The 25,164-nt window shown below is 43.3% G+C and overlaps 1 protein-coding gene across 1 annotated transcript in view; it reads right to left on the minus strand.

Moving 5' to 3' along the window:
* MPZL1 (myelin protein zero like 1) overlaps positions 1-25,164 on the minus strand; it is a 62,433-nt gene that overhangs the window by 9,980 nt on the left and 27,289 nt on the right. The window contains exons 2-5 of the mRNA XM_022560081.2: positions 12,310-12,476; positions 6,853-7,066; positions 5,980-6,112; positions 3,403-3,505 (exon numbers count right to left, since the gene is read on the minus strand). Coding sequence (XP_022415789.1) covers positions 3,403-3,505; positions 5,980-6,112; positions 6,853-7,066; positions 12,310-12,476 — 617 coding nt within the window. The remainder of the gene's footprint in view (positions 1-3,402; positions 3,506-5,979; positions 6,113-6,852; positions 7,067-12,309; positions 12,477-25,164) is intronic.

Raw genomic sequence — 25,164 nt, forward strand, 5'->3', positions numbered from 1 at the left:
GAGTCAGGCCTGGGCAGAACCCTGGGGGTTTACTCACAGGAGAGCTGAGCCCATCTCTGACTCAGGGACAGCAGTCACAGCAGGGTGGGGTCTTGTGCTGAAAACAGGGCGGGCAAATCCACTTACTGAACAGGGAGCCCTCCTCTCTCCTTCCTCTGCTCCATTCCCAAGCATGGAATCAGAGGATTTCTTTCTGGAGAAATCGACTAACCCAAGAGAAAAGACCTTAGCAACTGATACTTAGGGGTTCCCCAGTGAAAGCCAGCCAGCACTTTATACAAACAGTGAAGCCTACTACCCAGTAAGCTCTGTCTCTGCACAAAGAGCTCGTGATCAGATCTGAGTGCCTTCAATACAAACAGATAACCAAGGATCGCTGGGCATTTGAGGAAAGCTTTTAACTTGAAAGACAAAAATTATGAAAGAAAAAAGGGAATTCAAAAGAAACAGCAAAATCCAGTAACAGAAGAAAACATTTTTTAAAAATCATGAAACAGAAGAAAAAATGATATGCTCAGAGAGATAATGCATCCATGAAAAGTATGGGTTATCTGAACCAGAGAATAAGCAATGGCTCTTGAAAATTAATAAAAAGATAGCAGAAATTAAATATTTAATAAAAGTTGGAAGATAAAGTTACAGAAATTTTCTAGAAGAAACTGCAAAACAGAAAAAATTAAGAAAACGAAAGGGGCTTCCCTGGTGGCGCAGTGGTTGAGAGTCCGCCTGCCAATGCAGGGGTTGCAGGTTCGTGCCCCGGTCCGGGAAGATCCCACATGCCGCAGAGTGGCTGGGCCCGTGAGCCATGGCCACTGAGCCTGTGCATCCGGAGCCTGTGCCCCGCAACGGGAGAGGCCACAACAGTGAGAGGCCCGCGTACAGCAAAAAAAAAAAAAAAAAGAAAACGAAAGGACTGCTCTAGATGATCTAATTGCTAACAGGAATTTCCAAAAGAGAGGATAGAAAATGGAAGGAGGAAATTTTCCAAAGAATAATGGAAGACAATACTCTAAAACTGAACAGCAGAGTTTTCAGACTGAAAGAGCCCACTGAGTAGCCAGTACAACGAACAAAAAAGGCCCACAATTTTATAAAATTTCAAAGCATGAGGGATAAAGAAGATTCTAAGAGAAGGGGAATAAAACTGGTCCCACCCGAAGGAGGAGGAATCAGAACTGTATCAACTTCTTAGCATTGGAAGCTACAAAAATCAGCAATGCCTCAATATGCTGAAGGAAAATGATTTCCAACCTGGAATCCTACCCAACCAGATGATCAGTCAAGCTTGAGGGAGGAGAATAAAAACAATTTTAGACCTGCTAAAAACAAATGTATTATCTTACAGTTTTGGAGGTCAAAAGTCTGAAATGTGATTCACTGGGCTAAATCAAGGTATCAGCAGGGCTGCATTCCTTCTAGGGGCTCTAGGGAGAATCTGCTTCCTTGCTTTTTCCAGCTTATGGAAGCTGCCTGCATTCCTTGGCTTGTGACCCCTTCCTTCATCTTCAAAGCCAGTAGAATAGCATCTTCAAATCTCTGGCTCTCACCCTCCTGCCTTCCTCTTATAAGAGCCTTTATGGGGCTTCCCTGGTGGCGCAGTGGTTGAGAGTCCGCCTGCCGATGCAGGGGACGCGGGTTCGTGCCCCGGTCTGGGAAGATCCCACATGCCGCGGAGCAGCTGGGCCCGTGAGCCATGGCCGCTGAGCCTGCACGTCCGGAGCCTGTGCTCTGCAGCGGGAGTAGGCCACAGCAGTGAGAGGCCCGCATACCGCAAAAAAAAAACACCCTTATGATTACATTCGGCCCACATGGATAATCCAGGAAAATCTCCCCATCTCAAGATCTGTAATCACAGCTGCAAAGTCCCTTTTGACAGGTAAGGTAACATATCCCATAGGTTCCAGGGATTAGGATGTGGGCATCTTTTGGAGGTCATTATTCTGCGTAGCTACCATACGAAGCCTCAAAATTTGTATCTGCTGTGCATCCTTTCTCAAGAAGATTAAGGAGGCCTCCCCAAACTCTGATGTCTGCCCCCTCAATTCAGTGAGACAGGTGAGCTGTTTCTGTTTTCCCCTCAGCACTGTAGCCTGGAAAATGCCTTGAGGAGTAAGCTGGGACGATCACAGGGCTCTCCTTATTTGTTTCCCTTCTCTTAGGAATCATGGTGCTGCACAACCTGTTTTCCAATGTCCAAAGTCCATTGTTTCTTTTTTTTTCCTCCCAGTTTGTTTTCAACAGGAGAACAACGCCCATGGCACTTCAAGGACAGAAGAAAAAGTTTCCAAGGCTTCTTTAGGTATTATGCCTACCTGTAACTCTAACGCCTTTATTCACAACCCTATTCCCATTCACAATCCAAATTAGTGAACTGAGGTATACTACATAATCCGAGAGAGAGACAGTCGGAGAGACAAACAGAATGAGAGAGATGGACAGACAGATTAGGAACAAGTAAGGAGCCTGATGTTGTGAAAGACAATGCCTAGAAATCTAGGTTCTCGCCCCAATTCTGTTGCTAACTGGGTCTGTGCTTTTAGTAATTTAACATCGCAATGCCTCAGTTTCCTCACCACGTAGGACAACTGTGAACTAAGACTGTGGAATACTTCTTCCACAAAACACTGTTATCCTTTACTTCCTCTTAAATCCACCCGCCCCACTACACCCTCAATCCCGCCTCCTCAGGGCAAAGTTATAACTGGCCACATTCCTTCTAATGCTTTCTACCCCAGAAGACCAGAATTGGGACTAAGCTCTGGAATTTCTGCCATTTATAGTTACGCCAGCATGGCCAAAACACAATATTACCCTCAATGCCAGATTCCATGCTAAATTCCAAATGAAAGTTATTTCTTCTCCGTACTTTCTACAAGAAGCAGAAACTAAAGCCTTTCCTTGTTCATCGAGCCTACTAATTATTCAGATAAATGTTTACTTTCAGTTTCTCCTAAAATTGAATTTTTCAATTGAGGAGAAATCAATTTCTCCTAAAGAATTCATACAAAATAACTTTTCTGTTCTATTACCAACACCAAAATCAACATTTTCCTGTGAATTCCATGGCTTATAGAACACCTCAGTATAGAATCTAGTTCACTAGCTTTATTTCTTTGAGCAACGAAGGAAGAAGTATTTACATCTGACAAAGTCATTTCCTAATTTTGCTCGGGCCAGTCTGTTAGTGGTGGTTTGGTGGAAACCTTTACTCAAGTCAGATTCTTCCCTACATACCTTCTTGTGGTCCTCCGAAACCAGCCCTTACGTTCCCCTCTGTTTCTCTTGCTCTCTCTCTTTCTGTCCGTTTCTCACAGCTCGGTGTTCTTTCCCACACCCCACAATGTGACAGAGCACCAAACTGCAGAGCGTGGCATGGTGGGCGGAACTGCGATCAGCCATTACCTGGTGAGATCCAGAAGGTAGGCTCTTTACTAGACCCTCTGTGTCGGAGGGGGACTTCCGTGGAGCCCGCTTAACCGGTGACACATTCTCTGATGTACTGCCGCTGATGAGTTGGCAATTTGGAGAATGTAAAAAAAAAAAGGAATTAAAATAAATGGAAACAAAAAATATAGAAATGCAAGTGATGACAAAATGAAGCAGAAGATGTATAAAAACAAAACTCAACAAAACAATGAGTATCAAAACAATCACGTATCTTGAAACTATTTTTTTATCCCTGACACTAATTCTTCCAAGTCGGTGAAGCTACTCCAGGGGAGGTACAAGAATCCAGTGTGGTGCAGTCTCTTTGCCCCAGTTTATAACAATGATATCTGCTGGATGGGATTCTGGCTACAATGTACATTTATCCTTTTGCTTCTTTGGCTTTTTCCCCTACCATAAATCCTCCTTTGGGATACAGGTTTAAAGGAGCAAGCTATACCTTCTTGATAGCAATTCGCTTTTGTGATCATCAAAGGCAAACCTCTTCTGAATGTGCTTCCAAAATGACAGATACTGATCCAGGCTCATAGTCTTGGCTTATCTCATTCCTTCCATCCCCTAGGTCCCCATAGTTTGTTTCCCCATCAATTCCGCAACCAAACCCAAGAAAATCCAGGAAGTCATGGATGATAAGAAACTGTGGAATGCCACATCACATGGCCTGAACTTTTTCAGGGGCGTCGGGGTCTTCAACAGCAAGCCCTATCTCATAAATAAACCAGGGAAAGTGAATGCCAGGAGGTAACTCGTTAGGGATTCCCTAATGGGATGTGTCTTCAGCAGAGCTTCAATCCCTTATAACGTACTTTTAAAAAATCTTAGGAGTGTGGAGAGAATCACATTTAAAGTGTTGTTACTAAGACCAAAGCATACAAAGCATTCTGCAAACTGTGCCTTCTCTGAACCGGGAGGCTATATGCCACAAACCAAAATGGTTTGAGTATTGTAACACAAAGAGTCTAACTCAGTAATAATACAATTCAAGTATAAAAAAACTAAAACACACACACACACAAAGGCGTTTTACGTGAAGAACATGTATGTTCAGATGACCATAAAACCTGACAACCCAATTTCACTGGGATGGTACACTCAACATGTTTCTAACACAGACACATGACATATTTGTGGACAAACCATGATAGCTGTTGGGTTAGCTCAGAGCTGGCTAGTTAGTTGTCAACAAGGGAGATGGGCTGAATACATACACATGAATATTAACAGCAACGGCCAATGTGATTAGTTACCATGTGTCTAGTGGGAGTGGAAGAGGAGACCCAGCCCTGTTATAGTCCCAATGTGTCGTCTATGTCAGCTTTTCTTAAGAAGTGGAAGATAGGCAGGATCTGATCCCGGCACACCAAGGTAGAAAAGGCAGGGGAGGGGGAAAAAAAAACCAAAGTAAGAAGAATAGCAGCATTCACGATGCCATGCAGAATTCTAAGGCACACTTTTCCGTGCCTTTATTAACCCAAAAAGCGTGAACTGCAGAGACTGGCGTGTCACCATCCTGGATTAGTTTCATGTCGAAAACCAATGCTTCGGTTACATTTCATCATAAACCACTCACCATGCAAGGGGGCAGGTACAGTCAGCAGAATAGAAACATTCCAAGCAAATGATATCTGAATTTGAACACTTAAAACTCCTTAAAACACAGCACTCCTAAAAAGTAGAGCGGCACAGCCCAAAGCGAGAGGTCCCCACCATCCACCAGCCAGGGAGTCCAGGGCATGCAACCCTCAACCACAGTCCCTTCCGTGCGCCGGGGACGCAGCTCGTGCTACATCAACTGAAACCCAGCCTCACTCTCAGTCTTACCACACAAGTTCTACCAAGCTTATACAGGCTAGCTTTCCAGCTGGAGTGGCGAAAAGAGAGGGTCCTTCAATTAGACACACACCCTATGCTCAAACGTGTTGTCTTTGAGAAGCCGCAAACAAAACGGAAGTCTACCTTTCTTTATTGCTGGTATATTTTGATGTTCAACTCTTATTAACTCAGCTTGGCAGCGAGTCCAGCCATGCATTCGAGAATGGTCAAAGCAATAAACCTCCTTACCAAACTACAAACAGGAAAAGCCCTGCATCATCACATCAGGTGGGGGTCATTTATCAGCATACTCCTCTTAATATTATTATTATATTTACCTAACTGAAAAGAAGAACCTTATGAGATTATTACCTAGAGATCAAGTTAAACTCATATTAGGTGAGTGATATCTGTGGCTTAATAATGCTAATTGCAGAGTGGATGATACTGAAACACAGAGCACAGACTACTGAGCGGTCCATTTCACCAAACCTAAGAAAGAAACTGAAACAGGGATTAGTGTCATAGTCTACGTTTAACAGCAGGCCACTGATTTCTGCTTGCCCGTGTCAGAACATCTTCTAAGAAGATGGCTCGATTCTGACATGAAAGCTAACAGTAGCTAATTCTTCACAATTCTTTTCCCATAAAGCATACAGAAGTTTTCCTAAACTCTGATTCCTTCCCTCCACCCTTCCCCCCAAAAGCAGAGCTTCTTACCCGGTGTAATCCCGTTTAGAGTTTTTCCTTCTATAGAGGACAGCCAGAATCATGGTGATGAGCAGAGTGAGACCTAGGACCACAGCAGTAACTATACCCACCACCACCCAAACTGGAAACGCAGGCAAAATCTCTAGAGAGAAAGAACAAAATAGGTTTAAGGTACATTGCGACAGAGAGAAGAAATGGAATTGTATTAAGTTAATAAACAAGTGTCTTCCTTTAGCAATTACCATACCCTATTTTATTATCCAAATTATGAGATCCTAGTACCTAATTGATGACATAGGAACATTAGCTGATAAAGAATGAGCTTTAGAACTAAAAACATTTCTATATACATAATCCCTCTCAGTGCTCTAAAATCAAAGAAAAGCTGGGGATGTGAATTTACCTCAATCTATTCTCCAACAAAGCAGACTTTGTCTCGAAATGAGAGAGCAGAACCTGCATTTCCTGCTTATTCTCCAAAAAAGGTGAAGAAATAGCTATACTGTTTCTGCCAATGTTAAAGCTTTCTCCTGGAGAATATTAAAACAATATTAATCTCCTTCTTTCCCAATACTCACCCCATCCAACTATAATGAATCTGGTCTTACTTCTAATTAACAGTGAAAAATTCATACTCCTTTAATCTGATCAATATGCCCCAGACAGCAGGTTTATAAATGGAGAAATCAGCCACTCCGGTTGGAATGAGCTCCCTGACCCGCAGGCATGTTCGGTAGAGCCACAGGTCGATGGAAACAGGGAGCATAACTGTATGGCAGAAATACCCCTTTCAAACACACCCTGAAATGTAACTCTTGTTCTCTAACTAAGCATGAGATAAAGGGGACTGAATCATTACTGCAAAAATACTCAAGGAAGTACCTTTCTCTACAACATAAAGCCTAATGTGTCCTGGCTGGACAACAATGTCAGGCGGATTTTTGACATCACAGATGTAGGTGCCATTGTGTATAAACTGCATATTTTCTATGTTGATTGATGCATCTTTCTTGTCGAGGTCTCCAGCCCAGCTGATTCTGTCCTTAAATGGTGGGTAATTCCCGGCATACACTTGCCCTTGGGAGTAGTGGAAAAACTGCAATTAGAAAAAAAGAACACATGAGCTATTCTCAAAGGTAGAAGTTCTAAACTCTATTATAGGCATGCTGTGAAGTTTTTTTAAAAAAAGACGTCATCCGAGGAGCTCCAATCAAGATGGCAGAGTAGAAGGATGTGAAAAAAAGACTTCATCCAGAAAGAAATGCCACATCATATTACAAATCTCAAGCTATAGAACCTAAGCCAGACAGGGATTTAGAAATCATGGAGTTCAACCCTGTTTCAGTTGGAGAAATAAATGTGTACGTTCTCTCTAAACCTCTCAATAGCCCAGTGGTGTAGCAATTACCACCCATATTTTTATAATAAGGAAATGGAGACTCAAAGAAACCATTTGCCCAATGTCACAATGACAATAGGTGGTGGATCCAGAGTTAAAGTCAGGACCACCTGACTCTTCAAAGCCAATGCTCTGATGGGCACCACAATTGAGCCCAGTGAATCCAAAGGTTTCAGCCTTAACTCACAAAGCTTACCATTAAGATATGCAAAGTCCTCAAGAAAAAGAAGCCTAAATATCACAGATCAGTTAATCTGATGGGTTACCCAGTCTTACTTACTGGTTTCCTACAGAAAAGTCATGGACATGTGAAAGGAACACAGCCCAGACAACCCAAAATGTTCCCGTCCGCCTTTGCAGGTTCAGCCTTTAGCCCCTTTCTCTTTCCACTCTCACTCTCTCCTCAGACCTGCTTTCAGCAAAGGAACTCATTTCTCAAAGTAACTTTGTCAAACCCAGCCCCCTGGAAGTAAGGTCAGGCCCGGTGGGTGGGGATCTATCCTGATATGCGGCTTCAATCCAAGCACCTCTGCTACAGGCTGGATGTCTGTTCATATTCACAGATGCGGCGACAGTGGGGTTGGGGAGGGTGGTGGAAATGAGCATTAGTCAACCACTGAGCTGCACTGGCAATCCAAACACAACATTTTCAGAACCTTTTGTGGAAGCTGAAAACCCCTGTGCAATCTCATCCATTCCTATGATTTAATGGCCATCTACATTTTGTTAACTCGCAAACCTCTCTCACGCATAGTGCTTCTTGGAGCTCTAGACCCCTAATCCAACTGCCTACTCACGCAGCTGCCTCCACCCTCCAAGTCTGCCACCTTCTCCTATCAACTCCATCTTCTACCTGTGTATCTCATCTTGACTGATGGCTACATGCCAGTCTCCCAAACCATAAATTTTGGAGTTATTGTTAATTCCTCTGTCTTCCTCCCCATCCAATTAATTTCCCAATCCTGGGACTTCCCTGGTGGTCCAGTGGTGAAGAATCCACCTTCCAATGCAGGGGATGCGGGTTCGATCCCTGGTCGGGGAACTAGCATCTCGCATGCTGCGGGGCAACTAAGCCCGCGCTCCACAACTACTGAGCTCATGTGCCTCAACTAGAGCCCGCATGCCGCAAACTACAGAACACACACACCCTGGAGCCTGCACGCCACAACTAGAGAAGAGAAAACCCACAGGCCACAACTAGAGAGAGGCCCGTGCACCACAACAAAAGATCCTGCATACCTCAACGAAGATCCTGCATGCCGCAACTAAGACCTGATGCAGCCAAAAATAATAAATAATAAATCATTAAAGAAAAAAAAATCCCCAATCCTGTCAATTCCATCTCCTAAGTTTCTCTTTTCTATTTAATTCCCACTGATAATACCTGATTTTCATGTCCTCATCGTCTTGGGCTATGACCTCTTAACTGGTCTCAAGCTCCTCTAATCCATCCTCCACAATGCCTAAATGATTATTGGGAAAAAAAAAATTAAAAACCATTTATCAAATATAGACCCTGTGTTTAATATAACTAATGCTTGTTAGGAACTATGAAGGCTCTGAGGTTTTACCCTCCCTGCAAGTCTGCCACAGGTTCACAGATGCTGGCAGAAGACACAAGACTCCTGGGAAGTCTTTGTTCTCATGAAGAAGACTTGGAGACAAAGGACCCTATTACTTACAAACAGCCAGCAGCATGTTTTTATCTGTGGCCCCTGCCCCCCAAGGCCCATAGGGACGGCATGGAGGGGCTTGGGTGGATGCTGTGCGTGCAGAGGCTCGGTATCACAGCTGAGGAGCCCCAAGCTTAGGAAACCCAAATCTTTTATAATGGCCCCAAAGGGAGACATATTACTATCTTGGACAGTAAGCAAACCTGTCCTCTGCTACAGAGGGAGACACCGTCTCTGCCTTCCAAAGCTAGTCGCTGAACAAGAAAGGCAGCCAGGGCCTCCGCTTATAAGATGGGCAGAAATGTTAAGTACCATGAAAAATAACATTCTGACACTCATAACCACGCTGCAAGGTGAGATTCACCTTGCCAGATATTTGGCAAGTGAGGAAAGAGGCTCAGAAAACCTTAGTGACTTACTCAAGGTCACAGGTCTCGGAGACAGAATTCAAAGCTTAAGCTATTTCCATTATTTAATGCCTCTCATGTCTGATCATATCTCGCCTGCCCCAAACCCTTCACCTCTCTTCTTAACCAGGAAATAAATCATAAACTCTTAGCTTAGCAAACAAGTCCTTCTGTCATCTGGTCTCTGCTTTCCTTTCTACCTCATCTACAAACGTCCTCTGAAGCAGCAACACAGACCTACACTACACTCTTTCCCACCTTTGGGTCTCCGCAAACCTCTCCCTCATCAGACTGGGTGCCCTCTGAAGGCAGGGTACAAGCTGTATTTCTCTCTGTGCTCCTCCACACTTAGCACATCACAGGAGCTGTATATGTTTGCTGAACCGCACTGATTAATAACGCTTTGGTCAAACCAGTAAGAAAAAGAAAAATGAAACAGTAGAAAAACACACACAAAAGGGACTAGATCTCCTTATCAACCAACATTTATTAAGTAAAAGCCACAGTGTTAAAACCATGAGGGACGCCAAAGGTGTAAGATAGATCTCTACCCTCAAAATGCTTACATTCAAGATAAAAAAGAGAAAAACTATCATAGCAAGGGACGTTCTCTCACAGGAGTGGCCCAGATAACATGGGCAGGGAGTTTTTAAGAGCTAAAAAGATCAAAAGAGGTCTTACGGAGGGATCACAATGTGAAGATGGGATACAACTTAAATGGCAAGAGTTCAGAAGTGGAAAAACAAAGCATAAAGCACTTTTTACTAGACTGAAGGAGATCACATGAGAGAACAGAAGTGGGGCTATAACAGACGAGCACTGTTTGCAATGGGAAACTCTGAGGATTCTAACTAGGGCAGTGGTGAGGTGAAAGAACTGTTTTAAGGGGCTTCCCTGGTGGCGCAGTGGTTGAGAGTCCGCCTGCCGATGCAGGGGACACGGGTTCGTGCCCCGGTCCGGGAAGATCCTACATGCCGCGAAGCGGCTGGGCTTGTGAGCCATGGCTGCTGGGCCTGCATGTCCGGAGACTGTGCTTCCGCAACAGGAGAGGCCACAACAGTGAGAGGCCCGTGTACCGCAAAAAAAAAAAAAGAACTGTTTTAAGACAAGGCACCTGATAGACTGTAGGACTGGGTTGAAAGATGGATAATTTGAAGTGGGGGAATAACCAAGGGGGTTGCCGCACAAGTCCCGGCACACAGTTTTTATCACTTAATGGAGAGCGGAGAAGCAGGAAGGCTGACAAAAAGCTAGATGCCAGAAACAAAGTAGGAAGGGCCAGCAAACGCCCTTATTTCTCAGGGTGGGTGTGAGGAATAGAAGGGAAGAGGTAGTGGATGGGGAAGGAAGGACAGCCCCCGCCCCCACAAAGCTCAAGCTTTAAAAACAAATAAGGTCCCTAGAAGAACATAAATACCCAAAAAGAACTAGCACAGAAGGGAAACAGAGGGGAGAAAAGATGAGCTCTGTTTTAGACATGTGGACCCTAATTCCATGGACCAGAAAACCCATATCTGGTATGTTGGGCTTGATTTTACTTCTCCTGAAAATCTATAAAAATGAAGAGCGTCCTGCTCATCTTATTAACTATGCCCTGACATTTGGGAGGTAAAGGATCCTGTATCAGTGACTGAACATTCTGGAATTAACCATAATCAGATTGGTGTGTAAGTATAAATTGATTAGCTAAAAACATTAATCAGAAATACGGCATGTTTGGACTTCCCTGGTGGCACAGTGGTTAAGGATCTGCCTGCCAGCGCAGGGGACACAGGTTCGAGCCCTGGTCTGGGAAGATCCCACATGCCACGGAGCAACTAAGCCCGTGCGCCACAACTACTGAGCCTGTGCCCTAGAGCCCGTGAGCCACAACTACTGAGCCCATGTGCCACAAATACTGAAGCCCACGTGCCTAGAGCCCATGCTCCACAACAAGAGAAGCCACCGCAATGAGAAACCCGCGCACCGCAACGAAGAGTAGCCCCCTGCTCGCCGCAACTAGAGAAAGCCTGCGTGCAGCAACGAAGACCCAACATGGCCAAAAATAAATAAGTAAGTAAATAAATAAATAAATTTATTTAAAAAAAGAAATACAGCATGTTCTTAATATTAAGGCTTGGGGTATGTAAACCTGCTTTGACCCACATGACAAGAATGTTTTGAGCATAAGTAAAACTGCTCTTTGAAGGAAAGAGCATCTGGGTGTCTTCCTGATGACGCTTTACTTTCTATAGATAAAACAATGTCCTTCACTTCTAGTCTGGCAAAATATGTCAGTGGGAAATCTTCACAAATTTAAATAATTCTTTGGACTCTCCTGGGTAAATCTGTGTGTTTAATTTTGCATCTACAGGATACATGTTCCACGTTGATGCCATATTTATGGGAAGCAAAAGAATGCCTCTGACTCTGCTTCCCCATGACATTTGTACGAGTTCCTGCTCTCACTCACTCTGGGACTCTTTTACCCAGAACCATACCCAATTGGACCCAGTGAGGAAGTCATATAAATTTGTAATCTCTGACTTTACCTCACCTTTCCTTCCTATTCAGACACAACACCCAAGGGGTCTTCCTTTTTATAAATCCTGAGGGACACATGTCCACTCAAACATCTGGAAATCAGGCATACATTCCAACCCAGTATACAGATAGGTAGATAGAGATATCAATATCAGTATCAATATAGATAAGAAGCTGCATTTAAGAGATGCTGAAGCAAAAGAAGGGCCTTTAAGTCTCTGATAACAAACTCACTCATTTTGCAAGTGCGCAATCAGAAGGATGGATCGTTAATCACACTAGAGCAGTAAAGAACCCCGTGAGGTATGACCAGCGGACAGCAGACAAGCATTCCTACCGACACAGTGGTGTCAGTCCCCTCTGGCTGGAAGCTCCAGGAGACTGAGGTCAACGTGCCGGTCGTGTTAGTTGACTTGAACTTGCATGTCAGCTTCCCTTGTGTCCCATTTGCCACGAAGATTTCTTTTGGTGTATACACCTCCAGGGCCGATACACCAGCAGTCACTGGAGAGAAAGGAACAAGGAAAGCTTAAGGGTAGGATTTAGCATGCATACCACTGTGCATGTTTATCAGAGGACAAAGAAAAGATATAAGAACGTTACAAGATGTATACAGTAATCCATCACCACTGTGTACTATACATTTCTGGCGGAATATTATATAGCCAGGTACTTCCTACAAACTAAACCACCGAGAGTCTGGGATTTTTGCTTTCTAATAAGAAGACATTTTTACTGGTTCAGTTATACCTAATATTTATGTTTTCTTTTGAACTAATAGACTATTTTTCAGAGCAGTTTGAGGTTTGCAGAAAGTAGGGAGTTCCCATATATTCCCTCTCGCTTCCCCCAAGCCCGTTTCCCCTATTATTAACATCTTCCATTAGTGTAGCACTAACGTTGAGAATATTCTATATTTGGAATCACTCAGTAAATGTAGCCTTTTCAGATTGGCTTCTCTCACTTAGGAATATTAATTTAAGCTTCCTCCATGTCATTTTGTGGCATGAAAGCCCATTTCATTTTATTGCTGAATAATATCCTTTGTACGGATGTACTACAGTTTATCCATTCATCTACTGAAGGACATCTCATCATGCTTCTCTGATGTTCTGTTTTTAATGATGTGGAGGCCATATTTTTACTTCTTTAAATAGTTCTCATATTCACCTGCTACATTTCAATTTATATCAAGTTGATCTTTTCTCATCTTCCATATATAAAGCAATTAAAACTGTTTTAGGTAAGAAATCACTTTATTTTAAAGCCATGTTTATTATTTAATTAACCCTTTTCCTGTAAGGTATTTAAGGCAAAAATAACATATCTTGCTTTCATTAGTGAAATCTTACCTACCTCTGGATTTTAGTGTGCTAGATACACGTGTACTCAAGAAATAACTGACCACACTGGGTCACATATTCATTTACTCACTGAGTTTTTTCAGTTAGCCTAAGCCCAGGAAGTAGTAATTAAAATGTCTATCACTTGGCATATAAAAATAGCTCTTTTTCCGAGATCTATCAGAGGCAACTGCAAGAATTATTAAGGATTCCTGCTAAAATAAAATAATCTTCACGCAAAAAGAGACCCTTTCATGGCCTAAAGAAGGTTAGAAAGAAACTTATTTGGCCTAAAAGTGGAAACAATTAGAGCTAATATAGAAGAGATTACACACACCCATTTTCAAAATAAGGTTTTTTTAAAGAAATAGTCAGGAGAGAATCCCTATCTGCAGTGTTCCAATTATTCCTAGAATGTAACAGACAAGCAGAATAAGGAAGGGTATTGTCACCCAGGACTGATGGTCATATTCAGAATTTTTTCTTCCTGAGGTCTTAACTATGACTCCAGGCTAAGGAGAACAAGAGTACTCCCCCATTCCTCCCAACCATCTTCCAAATGTTTATCCTCACGACACAATGGGCACTTTTGGCCATTCTTCTAAATAAACTGATAGCCACACTGCATCAAGCAGATTTTTTTCTGCTAAAGAGGGTGGATTATTATTATAGGGAACAATGGATTATTCTTCGTGGTCCAAACCTCAAAACAAGCCCTTCTTTTAAACAAGAAGCAAACAAAAGACAGTTCCTTGCTATTGTGGGTAGGCAGAAAAGCAGCCCCAGGGCACTTGAGTTCAAAATGAAGGACAAAGCATAAAACTGGACAATTTGACCAGTTTATTCCAGGGAGAAGCACTGGTTTGTAACCCTTATTTACTCTGTGTGATTGACTAGTTTTCTCCACTGGGATGAGCACTGCATGGAAAGCCACGGTCTTTAAAGTCAACAGATAAAGTTTCTCAAGGATTTTCTCAAACCAGATCCCTGCCACAAGGCCTGGCTGCAAGAACTGTTACCCTGAGATGTTATTTAATGATGCAACTAGGCCAAGTGCCCAAGTTTACAGTCATGGAATTTTGACCAAAAAGACCAACCAAATGCCTAAATGGGCTTTTAGACAATCTATTTAAGAATTTAATTATGCCAAAGCTGGTTAATAAACAAGTGGCTTTTAAAAACAACAACATACCATCACTCTTTGGCTAATTTGGACATGCAGCTCTTAGAGCCAGGAAAATGAATTCCGACTCCAGCCAATCAGCCAGTTGCAGAAAAATAACTCCATACATAGCTAGCTAACTTCCTCTTATCCCTGGCTCTTTCTCCTACTCTTGTCATAATTCTTGGAGCTTCCATTAGTCATAGGAAGAACCTTCCAAAACCCTGATCTCTTTGTTTATCTTATCTTCTCCAAAGATCTTATCCTCAGGCCTATCCCAGCTGCTAATTCCCATAATCATACCCTAGCCCAGGGTTTCTCAACCCTGGCACTATTGACAATCGGGCCAGATTAGTCTTTGCTGTGGGGCTTGCCTGTGTGTTATAGGATGTTTAGCAGCACCCCTGACCTCTACTAGGTGTCCGTAGCAGCTTTTCTCATTCCAGCTGTGACAACCAAAAGTGTCCTTAGACAATTGCAAATGTCCCCTCCTCAGGGGCAAATTGCTCCTGGTCGAGAACCGCTGCCTGAGACCCTATCATTAATACCTGTTCCCCCTCCACAATCTTAATTTTCAGGCTCTCTGCCCTCTGACTGACCACTTCTGACTTTCCAGAACACTTCCTCCAATACCCTGATTTTATCAATCCTTCAGCCACATTAGAACCCAGAATCCATCAGTCCTCCAATCCTTTTACTGTCTCATCCCCGGCATGTCTCCACTTGTCCCGCTCGGATTAGATCCACGGTGCAGCACAAGACTCGTCCCCTGGCTGCACTGTCAGCTCCCCTGCCTCTCTCTCCCGTCAGCGCATTCGCCCGGCCAGACCTCAACTCTGGTTAAGTCCACTTCTCTATCCATTCTGCATCTCTACCAGGGTGGCTGACCACAGCTGGAGAAAAGCACACAATCCCACTGACTGGTTTTACCTTAAATTCATGTCCGCTAACTTCAAAGAGGACTCTTAATGGTGCCCAGCAATCCTCCCACATTTCCCTACTCCATCTAGGCTCCACTCTCCTAAATGACTATTTTATACTTTCCTCTCTAACCTCAACTGTGGACCTCCCCCTGCTTCTCTCGCTCAGCTGATGACTGTGCTTCCTGTTTCCCTAAGAAAACAGAAGCAATCACAAGAGAACTTCTCTGTGTCCCCAACTGCATCCTACCGTCACCTTCTGCATCTGTGCCCTGTCTTCCTATGTGGGAAATGTCTGCACTGCTCTCCACTGTGCACTGGATCTCATCTGCTCTCACGCACCTAGGGACACTGACCCAGCAAGTCTCCCTTTCTCTCCTGAATATTTCATTCTCTACTGAGCTACTGCCGTCAGCCATAGAATTATATACATTTATATCCCAACTTTAGGGGGAAAAAATCTGGACCCTGCATTGCCCCACAGCTAAGATCCCTTTGCCCTCCTCTAACTTGTAAATCTTGAAAGAATTGTCTGCAGTCACTGTGCACAGTCTCCGTCCTCCCACTATCTCCTGAAGGAACCCAGTTCAGGCTTTCATCCCCAGTACTCCACTAAAACTGTTCTTGTTAAGGAATCCAACGACCTCCATGTGGCTAAACCAACAGTTAATTCTCAAATCTCATCTTACTGATCTGCCTGCATTTGATACAATTGATCACTCCCTCCTTTTTTTCCAGTTTGGTCTCTGAAACATCACCCCCTTTTGATTCTCTCCTCATCTCATTACCTGCTCCTTTTCTCGTCCCCCTGACCTCTACATGCTGGACAGTCCCAGATCATCCCTCTGACCTCTTATCCAGTCATTCTCCAGTCTCTCTCATCTATATATCTATCTATTTTGGCTGCACCATGCGGCATGCAGGATCTTAGCTCCCCAACCAGGGATGGAACCTGCACCCCCTGCAGTGAGAAACCAGAGTCCTAACCACTGGACCACCAGGGAAGTTGGTAACCTCATCTAGTTTCAGGGCTTTAAATACCTCCTAAATGCCAATGACCCCTGTACACACACACACACACACACACACGTGTGCATACGTATTCAAACGTTTATCCAGCAATGTCACTTGGATCTAGCTGGCATCTTAAATTTAACAATGTCAAGATTGAACCCCTGATTCCCACCTCCAAACCTGCCCTTCCACGGGCTTCTCCATTTCAGTAAAGGACAACTCCAGATGTCCAGTGGCTGAGGTCGAAGCTCTGGACAACTCTCTTTCTCACAACTTACGTCTAAGCCGTCACAAAACATGTGTCTCTACAAAAAACATATATAGAAGTCGATCTCTCCATGCTCTTTCAGTGCTACCATCTTGGTTCAGGCCACCATCATCTTTCACTCAGGTTATTTCCGTGACTTCCTAAGCTGGTTCTCTCTTCCACCTCATCCACTTAACTGCAGCCAATCCACGGAGAGGCCAGAGAGATCTCGGTAAAATGCAAGTCAGATCTTATCACTCCTCTGCTCAAAACCCTCCAAGTTCCCCACGTCAGCCAGGATCAGGTCTAGGTCCTCACAGTGACCCACAGAGCCTGATGTAAGCTAGCCCCCCGGCCACCTCTCAGACTTCATCTCCTACGCCTCCTCCCTAAACATGCTGAGCAGCCACCCTGTCACCTTGTTGCTCCTCTGCCTGTGATGAGAGCCCCCAGGACAGAGAGTGCTATGGACAAGGAGACAGGAAGTCATGAAGACATGAGAGCTGAGAGAAGGGCATTCAACCAAGAGAACTCCTGGGAGTCAGGTGCTCTGCACAGCTGATCTCAGGGCGAAGTTTCAGCAGAGACCTGTACTTAAAACTGCATGTGGTTACCATGCACATCATAGAAGCCCTAAGTGCTTACAGCAGTTTCTGATCAACTGCGATGAGCATGAACGCCAGCAAAGTTTCTCCTATGTGGGGAAAGAGAAGGAAAGCATAGATCTCCCCCTCAGACTACATTCCATGCAGCCCAAGCCAGGGCCCAAGCCAGGGATGAATTCACTGGTTTCTTAAACAGTTGGGAATGGTTTGCTTTGTCAGCCTTTTCTTTTTTTTTAAGTGACTAGGGGTATTATGGAAGTACATAGTAAAATTATTGTGAAATTCAGATGGCTTGTCTTCAGAGTCATAAAAGAGAGTTTTAAGGGGCTAGTTAAAATGGCTAAAGAATGCAAATATAAAGAGCACTGAGATGTAGAGAAACTATTGTTCTAATCCATGTCATCCCATGTCACTGAAGACTGGACTCCCAGTCTGAATAAGATATTACATAGGTTTTTTTTTAAGCCTCAGATTTACAATTATGGTATAGTAGCAAAAATCACTGTGAAAAGTATGAAAACTTTAGTTTAAAAACTCATTGATGGGGCTTCCCTGGTGGCGCAGTGGTTGACAGTCCACCTGCCGATGCAGGGGACGCGGGTTCGTGCCCTGGTCCGGGAAGATCCCACATGCCGCGGAGCGGCTGGGCCCGTGAGCCATGGCCGCTGAGCCTGCGCGTCCGGAGCCTGTGCTCCGCAACGGGAGAGGCCACGACAGTGAGAGGCCCGCGTACCGCGAAAAAAAACCCCAAAAAACTCATTGATGGGGGGGGAAATGTCTGCTGTTGAATCTTGGAAAAACCAATTGCCTCAGGAATAAAAACATAGAAATGAAATGAAATAAAAAGATTAAATGATATACACATGTTTTTACAACCGGCCAACTTTGGATTCTGAGTTACATATTAACTTACAGATAAACTTCAGAACGGTAACAGGAGCTGAGCTTACTTTCTTCCTGGGGAAGGAATCTTGCTAAGTTACACTACAGTTCAAAGGGCAAGAAAACATATAAACAAAAACAACTCTTCTTCTGATGTGCTCTGGGAAACAAATTTCTAAAATGCACCACTTTTGTTGCCCAAAAGTATCATTTAGCAGTGGAGTGATAATGACCCTCAAAGTAGGAGATCAATTCAAATGAAAAAGCCTGCAAAATCATTTGACAAGTAATCAAAAAGTTTGTGCAAGCAACTCACTAAGGGTCATTTCTACAGTAGTCAAATATGATACCCCAAACTTGATATTTTTCCATTTTGGATGGAAACCCAAACAGTTTAGGGGAAAAAGGGGGGTAGGGTGCAAATACAGAATACAAACATCCATCAAAAGCACAAAAAAAGCAAATTCAAGAATGGTTTGCCCAAAGGGCTATTTCCTGACATGATCTATTTCAATATTTTGAATTATTGAAGTAATACAATGTCAATCATGTCTCCCAATGTCAATCATGTCTCATGTTGGTACATGTCAGGGTGACCTTTACGCCAGTAAATTCAAACTCTGATACCACAAAATCATTTAAAATATACTGGAGTGGCATTATTACGAATGAACAAACACTTTCATGGTGTAGTTTAAAATAACAGTGTTTTCATTGTTATTGTTAAAGCAATTCCTTGCCGTGTCACTTCTGGGTCCATGTGTAATACACCCTGGTTTGTAAAACCCTTACCCTTTTAACAAACCCTGTTAAGGTTTTCCTTGAAATTGAAAGGCTTTTGTTTTGACTTTTTTTTTTTTTAAGTACTTTGATGTTACCAGTATATTCTCCTCTTTAAAAGAGTACAATCAAGCAATTTATTCAAACAGTTTTCCAGGCTATTTCTTGTTTGCTGTTGGTACACAGTGATAATCTGATATTGTAATATCTCCTAGCACAAGCGTAAATGTGACCTTTTAAAACATAGTAAAAGAGAGGGACAAAAGAGAACATTGAACACAAAATTCAGACTAGTGGTTCTGTTTGGAACGGGGCTTATGGAGCAGGATGTGTGCAGCACACACTGTTGGTCGTGTTTAATTTCCTAGGCTAGGTAGTGAGGGCATGGGAGCTTGTTTTTTAATGTGTACCCTGCAAAGTGTATCGACGTGTGTGCGCACACACTCGCCCACTCTCTTTCTTTTGTATATATTTTATTTTTCATAATAAAAACTGATGTTTTTTAAAGAGAGAAAGGAAGACATCAGTAGGTGTTAAGAGATTTACTTCTTTAATTCCCGAATGCTCCAGTGAAAGCATCCAGCACATGATTCCCTCCCAGCACAGCTGTGACTCCTATAAACAGGCTGAATAAAGGGAAGCCAATGGACGATGCGTGTCGGTGGAAAAACTGCCGGTGTCTAGTCAAGAGGCCTCACGCCCGCCTCAGCACCAGGCCACTCTGCAGCTGAAGGGGGCTGCTTTCTGCCATGCATCAGGGCTATTCTGGACCTGCTTCAGTTGGGTGGCACAAAGTAAGGGGAGGCTTAAAAAATATACTCTATTCAACGAGCCATAAATATTAATAAATTAAGCTTTTCATTTGTCAGGAACACGCTCTTCCATACGCTTTGTCTAAAGTTATGCTTCAGGCCACAGTCTAAAAATGACTTCCTCCCAGTGTCTGCCCCACATCCCTCACCCTGTGCCCCTTTACATCCTGCCTTTCCCGTCAAGGCACCCTTCACACTCTACGGGAGGGACCTGCTGCCCGGAACCAGGGGAGGGCCAGGGGCTGTGTCCACCTTGTTCACCAAACCAACCTCTTTACCTCGCAAATGCCTGCCCCTGTCAGTGTGCTCGACAAACATTTGTCTGAAAGTTGGAAAAAAATGAATGAATGAAAGAAGGACAGAAGAATAAAAGAGACCAACCACAACTCATTTACGCTCAGCCATAAAAAATTATACTTGCTTCACAACCAATGGCTTCAGCATAATGTCCAACACAAAAGGAATTTCAGAGATTACTCAGGATCAAGTTTGAATGCTGACATCATCTTAGAGGAAGTTTAGATAGGTTTCCTCCAAGAGTCACCTTCCTATTTTGATGAGAAAATCCCAAAGGCAACTTATCTTTTGAAATGTTCAATTAAAATTTTTAAAAAAAGTTATGTACTTTTACTAACACACAGGATTACCAAATTCCTCTCAGAGCTGATTCCTTCTACTCAGGATCGATGGCCAGCTGGCCACATCTTTATCCTTAACCTTTTTGTACCAGCAAAGATCTTTCTGTTTCTCAAATGAGAGATATTCAAAAGGTCATGAATCAGGCTAGTCATTGAACTGATCACTTGACTCCCTAAAGCCCTGGTATTTCTTGTTCGCCCTCCTCTATGTATGTACTGTTCATCTTTCTTTTCTGCTACGGCTTTCCTTCTTTCAATCAGCCATTATCCTTTCAAACCATGCTGGGACTCGGCTTCTGCCCTTAATGGACTGACAGTCTCGTGGAGACAAACGAACAAACATCTACAGTGCAGTGCCTGGCCCCTGGGATGCACCCGGGCTGGTGCAGAGACAGGGCACAGTTTCCACTAAAGACCAAAGTCTCCAAGCAAGCAGTGAACACAGACGCCACAGTTGTAGTCAACCTGAATTGTACCATCTGTGTCCAAATGTTTGTCCCAAACTGTCCAAACATTTCTCATTTCTTAGCAAGGAGATGAAAAGGAGACACTTTTGGGAAGAAATCAGATCATTTTACTTCTGACAGATTGTAGTGAACTAAAATGTTCAGCATAAAGAACATGTTGAAAGCTCTGGGGGCGTACCCACGGATAACAGAATAACACTCTCACGTGCTTTATGCTTCCCGGGTGCTGAAACGGCATATCAAAATTTCTACTCAAGCAAAAGACCACTGTACTGTAAATCTGTATTGCCGAGCTCTCAAATTTATTTTATCAGAAGGCCTACAGTATGTTAGAAGATATTTGAACAAAAATGTAATCCAAACCAGAAGAGGCTAATACAAAACATTACAGGAACATCAAAACAAAAGATGGTAAAGTATGTGCCTATGTTCGATGGCAAGAAGGGTACTTCTTGTTTCCAAAATAGGAAAAAAGGTAAAGAAGCAATGGACAAGCCATCACTTATTAAGTGCTTACCATGGGTTAAACATTATTAAACTATGGCACATTTATTATTTTTCAGCTTCACTGTTGGGTATTACCTATTGGATGGAAGCTCAGAGAGGTTAAGGAACTTGCCCAAGTGACTTATTCAGCAGCTGTGGAGCCAGAAGTTGAATCTAGGACCCTCAGACTCCAAAGCCTAGCTCTTTTCACTATGCTGATTACCAACCTTTAACAGAGTCCTTTATTCAAACAAAATCTTATGGGGAACCCAATATATAATGGAGATAGAGGTAGTTTTCATATACAAGTCAGACAAGAAGTACTCAAAACTTACAGTAATAAAGTCCCAGAAGTAGAATACAGCACAATGGTTCTCAACCTTGGTTATATTTTGGAATCACCTCGAGAGCTTTGAAAATTAGTGATGGCTACTGAAGCTACTCTGTATGATACTGTGTACTGATGGGTATATGTCATTATACACTTGTCCAAACCCACAAAATGTACCATACCAAGAGTGTACAACACCAAGAATGTAAACGATGGACTTCGAGTGATTATGAGGTGTCAATGTAGATTTACCCATTGTAATAAATGTACCACTCTGGTAGGGGATGTTGGTAATGAGGGAGGCTATGCATGTGTGGGGAGCAGAAGGAATATGGGTGTATGGCTATATGACCTCTCAATCTTTCTGTGAAAAATAAAGTCTATTTAAAAAAAATACTGGACTTCCCTGGTGGCGCAGTGGTTACAAATCCACCCGCCAATGCAAGGGACACAGGTTCGAGCCCTGGTCCGGGAAGATCCCACATGCCACGGAGCAGCTAAGCCTATGCGCCACAACTACTGAAGCCCACGTGCCTAGAGCCCATGCTCCACAACAAGAGAAACCACCGCAATGAGAAGCCTGCGCACCACAACGAAGGCCCAACGCAGCCAAAAAAACACTAAAACTAAAAAAAAAAAATACTGGGCTTCCCTGGTGGCGCAGTGGTTAAGAATCTGCCTGCCAATGCAGGGCACATGGGTTCGAGCCCTGGTCCAGGAAGATCCCATATGCTGCAGAGCAACTAAGCCTGTGTGCCACAACTACTGAGCCCACGTGCCATAACTACTGAAGCCCGTGTGCCTAGAACGTGCTCTGCAACAAGAGGAGCCACCGCAACGAAGAGTAGTCCCCGCTTGCTGCAACTAGGGAAAGCCCGCGCGCAGCAACAAAGACCCAACACAGCCAAAAATAAAAACCAATAAATAAATAAATTTATTAAAAAAAATACTGATGCCTAGGTCCTGCCCCTATTCCTAGGGATTCTGATTTAATCAGTATGGGGTGTGGCCTAGGCATCAGGATTTTTAAAAGGCCCTCAGGTGATTCTACACTTGTAACCACTATCCAGCACACCAATGAGATGCTGAACTCTACTTATGATACTATAATAAAAAAGACCATGCCTGAAGCAGATGAGCCAAGCCTTGCCTGGCATTTGATTGAATGTAGATATAGATATGCTGACTTGTAAAATATAAGTTAGTGCACACGTGTGGACCTGAATTTTTCAAAAGACTGGGGCGATGGTCTACTACCCTCTTAATCAAACGCACACTTACAAGTTTAAACGTATTACATAGAAATTACAAAAACGTGCTTTATTCTGAAGAATGCGTTGGCTGCCAGAGTTAACATGGTGGTGTTCTCCAAAGTCCCCAAATCACGAATACAACTTCATGTCTGGCACATTGTTCCTTATTATTATTTTAATGGTTAAAAATATACTTTAGAGGACTTCCCTGGTGGCTCAGTGGTTAAGAATCCGTCTGCCAATGCAGGGGACACGGGTTCGGAGCCCTGGTCTGGGAAGATCCCACATGCCGCGGAGCAACTAAGCCCGTGCACCACAACTACTGAGCCTGCACTCTAGAGCCCATGTGCCACAACTACTGAAGCCCGCGCTCCTAGAGCCCGTGCTCCGCAACAAGAGAAGCCACCGCAATGAGAAGCCTGTGCACCGCAACGAAGAGTAGCCCCCGCCCGTCTCAACTAGAGAAAGCCCACGCTTAGCAACGAAAACCCAACACAGCCATAAATAAATTTAAAAAAAAAAATTATTAAAAAAAATATATATATATATACTTTTGAAACAAACAAAATGTACATCAAACATTTGGAAATTCTAAAGCACTGTTCCTGAAATCCCCTGGAAGTCTACTGAAGAGAGCTTAAAAACCACTTCTCCGCTTGGATTTTGAGAAGTTCAGGTTTACTGTAAGTGTGTAAAACCAGCATCTGCTGCCATAGCAACCTGAAATTGGACAAACAGACTAACCACATTTTAACCACACGGGGGAAGTGAATTAAATGAGGGAGGAAATACTTCAACCTTTTTAGGTCCATAGGTACTGTCAGAGCTGATCTTCTACCTGGTAATTCTTTGGACAGGTTCTTAATTAAATGCAAATTTCTAATTTCTTATTTAAAATCCAGTTTAAAAGCTCCCTTATTGCTTCCAAGCTTTTCAAAGTAACATCTCCCCTTTCCTGCTTTACGTTTGGCGAGGGCTACTGCTGGTGAGCTGGTATCAGCTTGCTCTTGCTTCCTTCAACATGCTACACAGTTGGCATACCTCTGGGCACAGTTTGGAATGAGGCCACCTCTGAAATCCTACAGAATCTCGACTCCACCTAAACAGAACTTCAGGAAAACCCTCCCTGATCTGACCACCTCTTGCACCCCACTACTCAATGTTTCTCGTAAGCCTCTTCAGTAGGCTGCAGTCTACTGAAGCTACAAGTGAGAAGCCAAAGCTTTTTGGTATTTAGCCCTGCAATTGTCTTGAACTCCACTCTCACTTGAGACTCTGAGGGATGGAACCTCATCTTATTTGGCCTGTGTGCGCCGAACACATAAGACAATTCCTGGTGACCAGAAAGCTCTCAAGGAGCATTTAAAGAGTAAACAGACCGATAACAGCTGTGTTTTTAGGATTCCTATAACGTGAAGCTTTGGTTAATGAAATGTATAAGCACCTTTAAAAAAATAAAGAAAGAAACCAAGTTGCCCTTAAATGGAAACCTAATCCTACTTAGTCAAACTCTCTGGCTCTTAGAAAACTCTGGCAAGAGAGTCCAGATTAATCAGCACCAACTTATCAATGCCCGAAAGAGTTCAAAGTGTAAATGCTCACCTTTGGACAGAAGTAGAACATGAGACAAGAATGGAAATGTGTGCCCCCTTTTCTGTTGAGGTGCAGGCTTTGTTAGAATAAAACAAAAAAAGACAATTATATCAATTAAATAACTTTTTTTTTTTTTTTGGCCACGCTGCACGGCATGTGGGATCTTAGTTCCCCGACCAGGGATTGAACCCGCGCCCCCTGCATTGGAAGCGTGGAGTCTTAACCACTGGACCGCCAGGGAAGTCCAAATTATTCATTTATTGAATAGCAAATAAGTGCTACAGTCTATGGGGGATGCAGTCTCCTTAGATACTATGCATGAACATACACACACACACACACACACACACGCACGCAAGAATGTATACAGCAAACACTGAGTGCCTACTGTGTGCAGGGTCTGGGCACAAGGGAGGACGCGGGAGAACAGCCTTCCAAACGAGGCTTACAGGCTACCCAGTCTGTATTTTATTTCTTGTTTATACCACCTTATCGCCCCTAAAAAAGTTCCTACTAAAGCATCTCCGTAAAGTAGCAAATAGACTACATGTAGTTAATTAATGTTGAAGTTTGAAAAATGAAGAGGTCAGGGAGTGTTTTAGGGGAAATACACTTGAATTTTATCTGGAATGCTGAGAAGAATCAAGATAGGAAGAGCA

Source organism: Delphinapterus leucas, chromosome 1 (assembly GCF_059928025.1).
Source record: "Delphinapterus leucas isolate spDelLeu-1000000601 "Yukka" chromosome 1, BTC_Dleu_Yukka2, whole genome shotgun sequence".
NCBI lineage: Eukaryota > Metazoa > Chordata > Mammalia > Artiodactyla > Monodontidae > Delphinapterus > Delphinapterus leucas.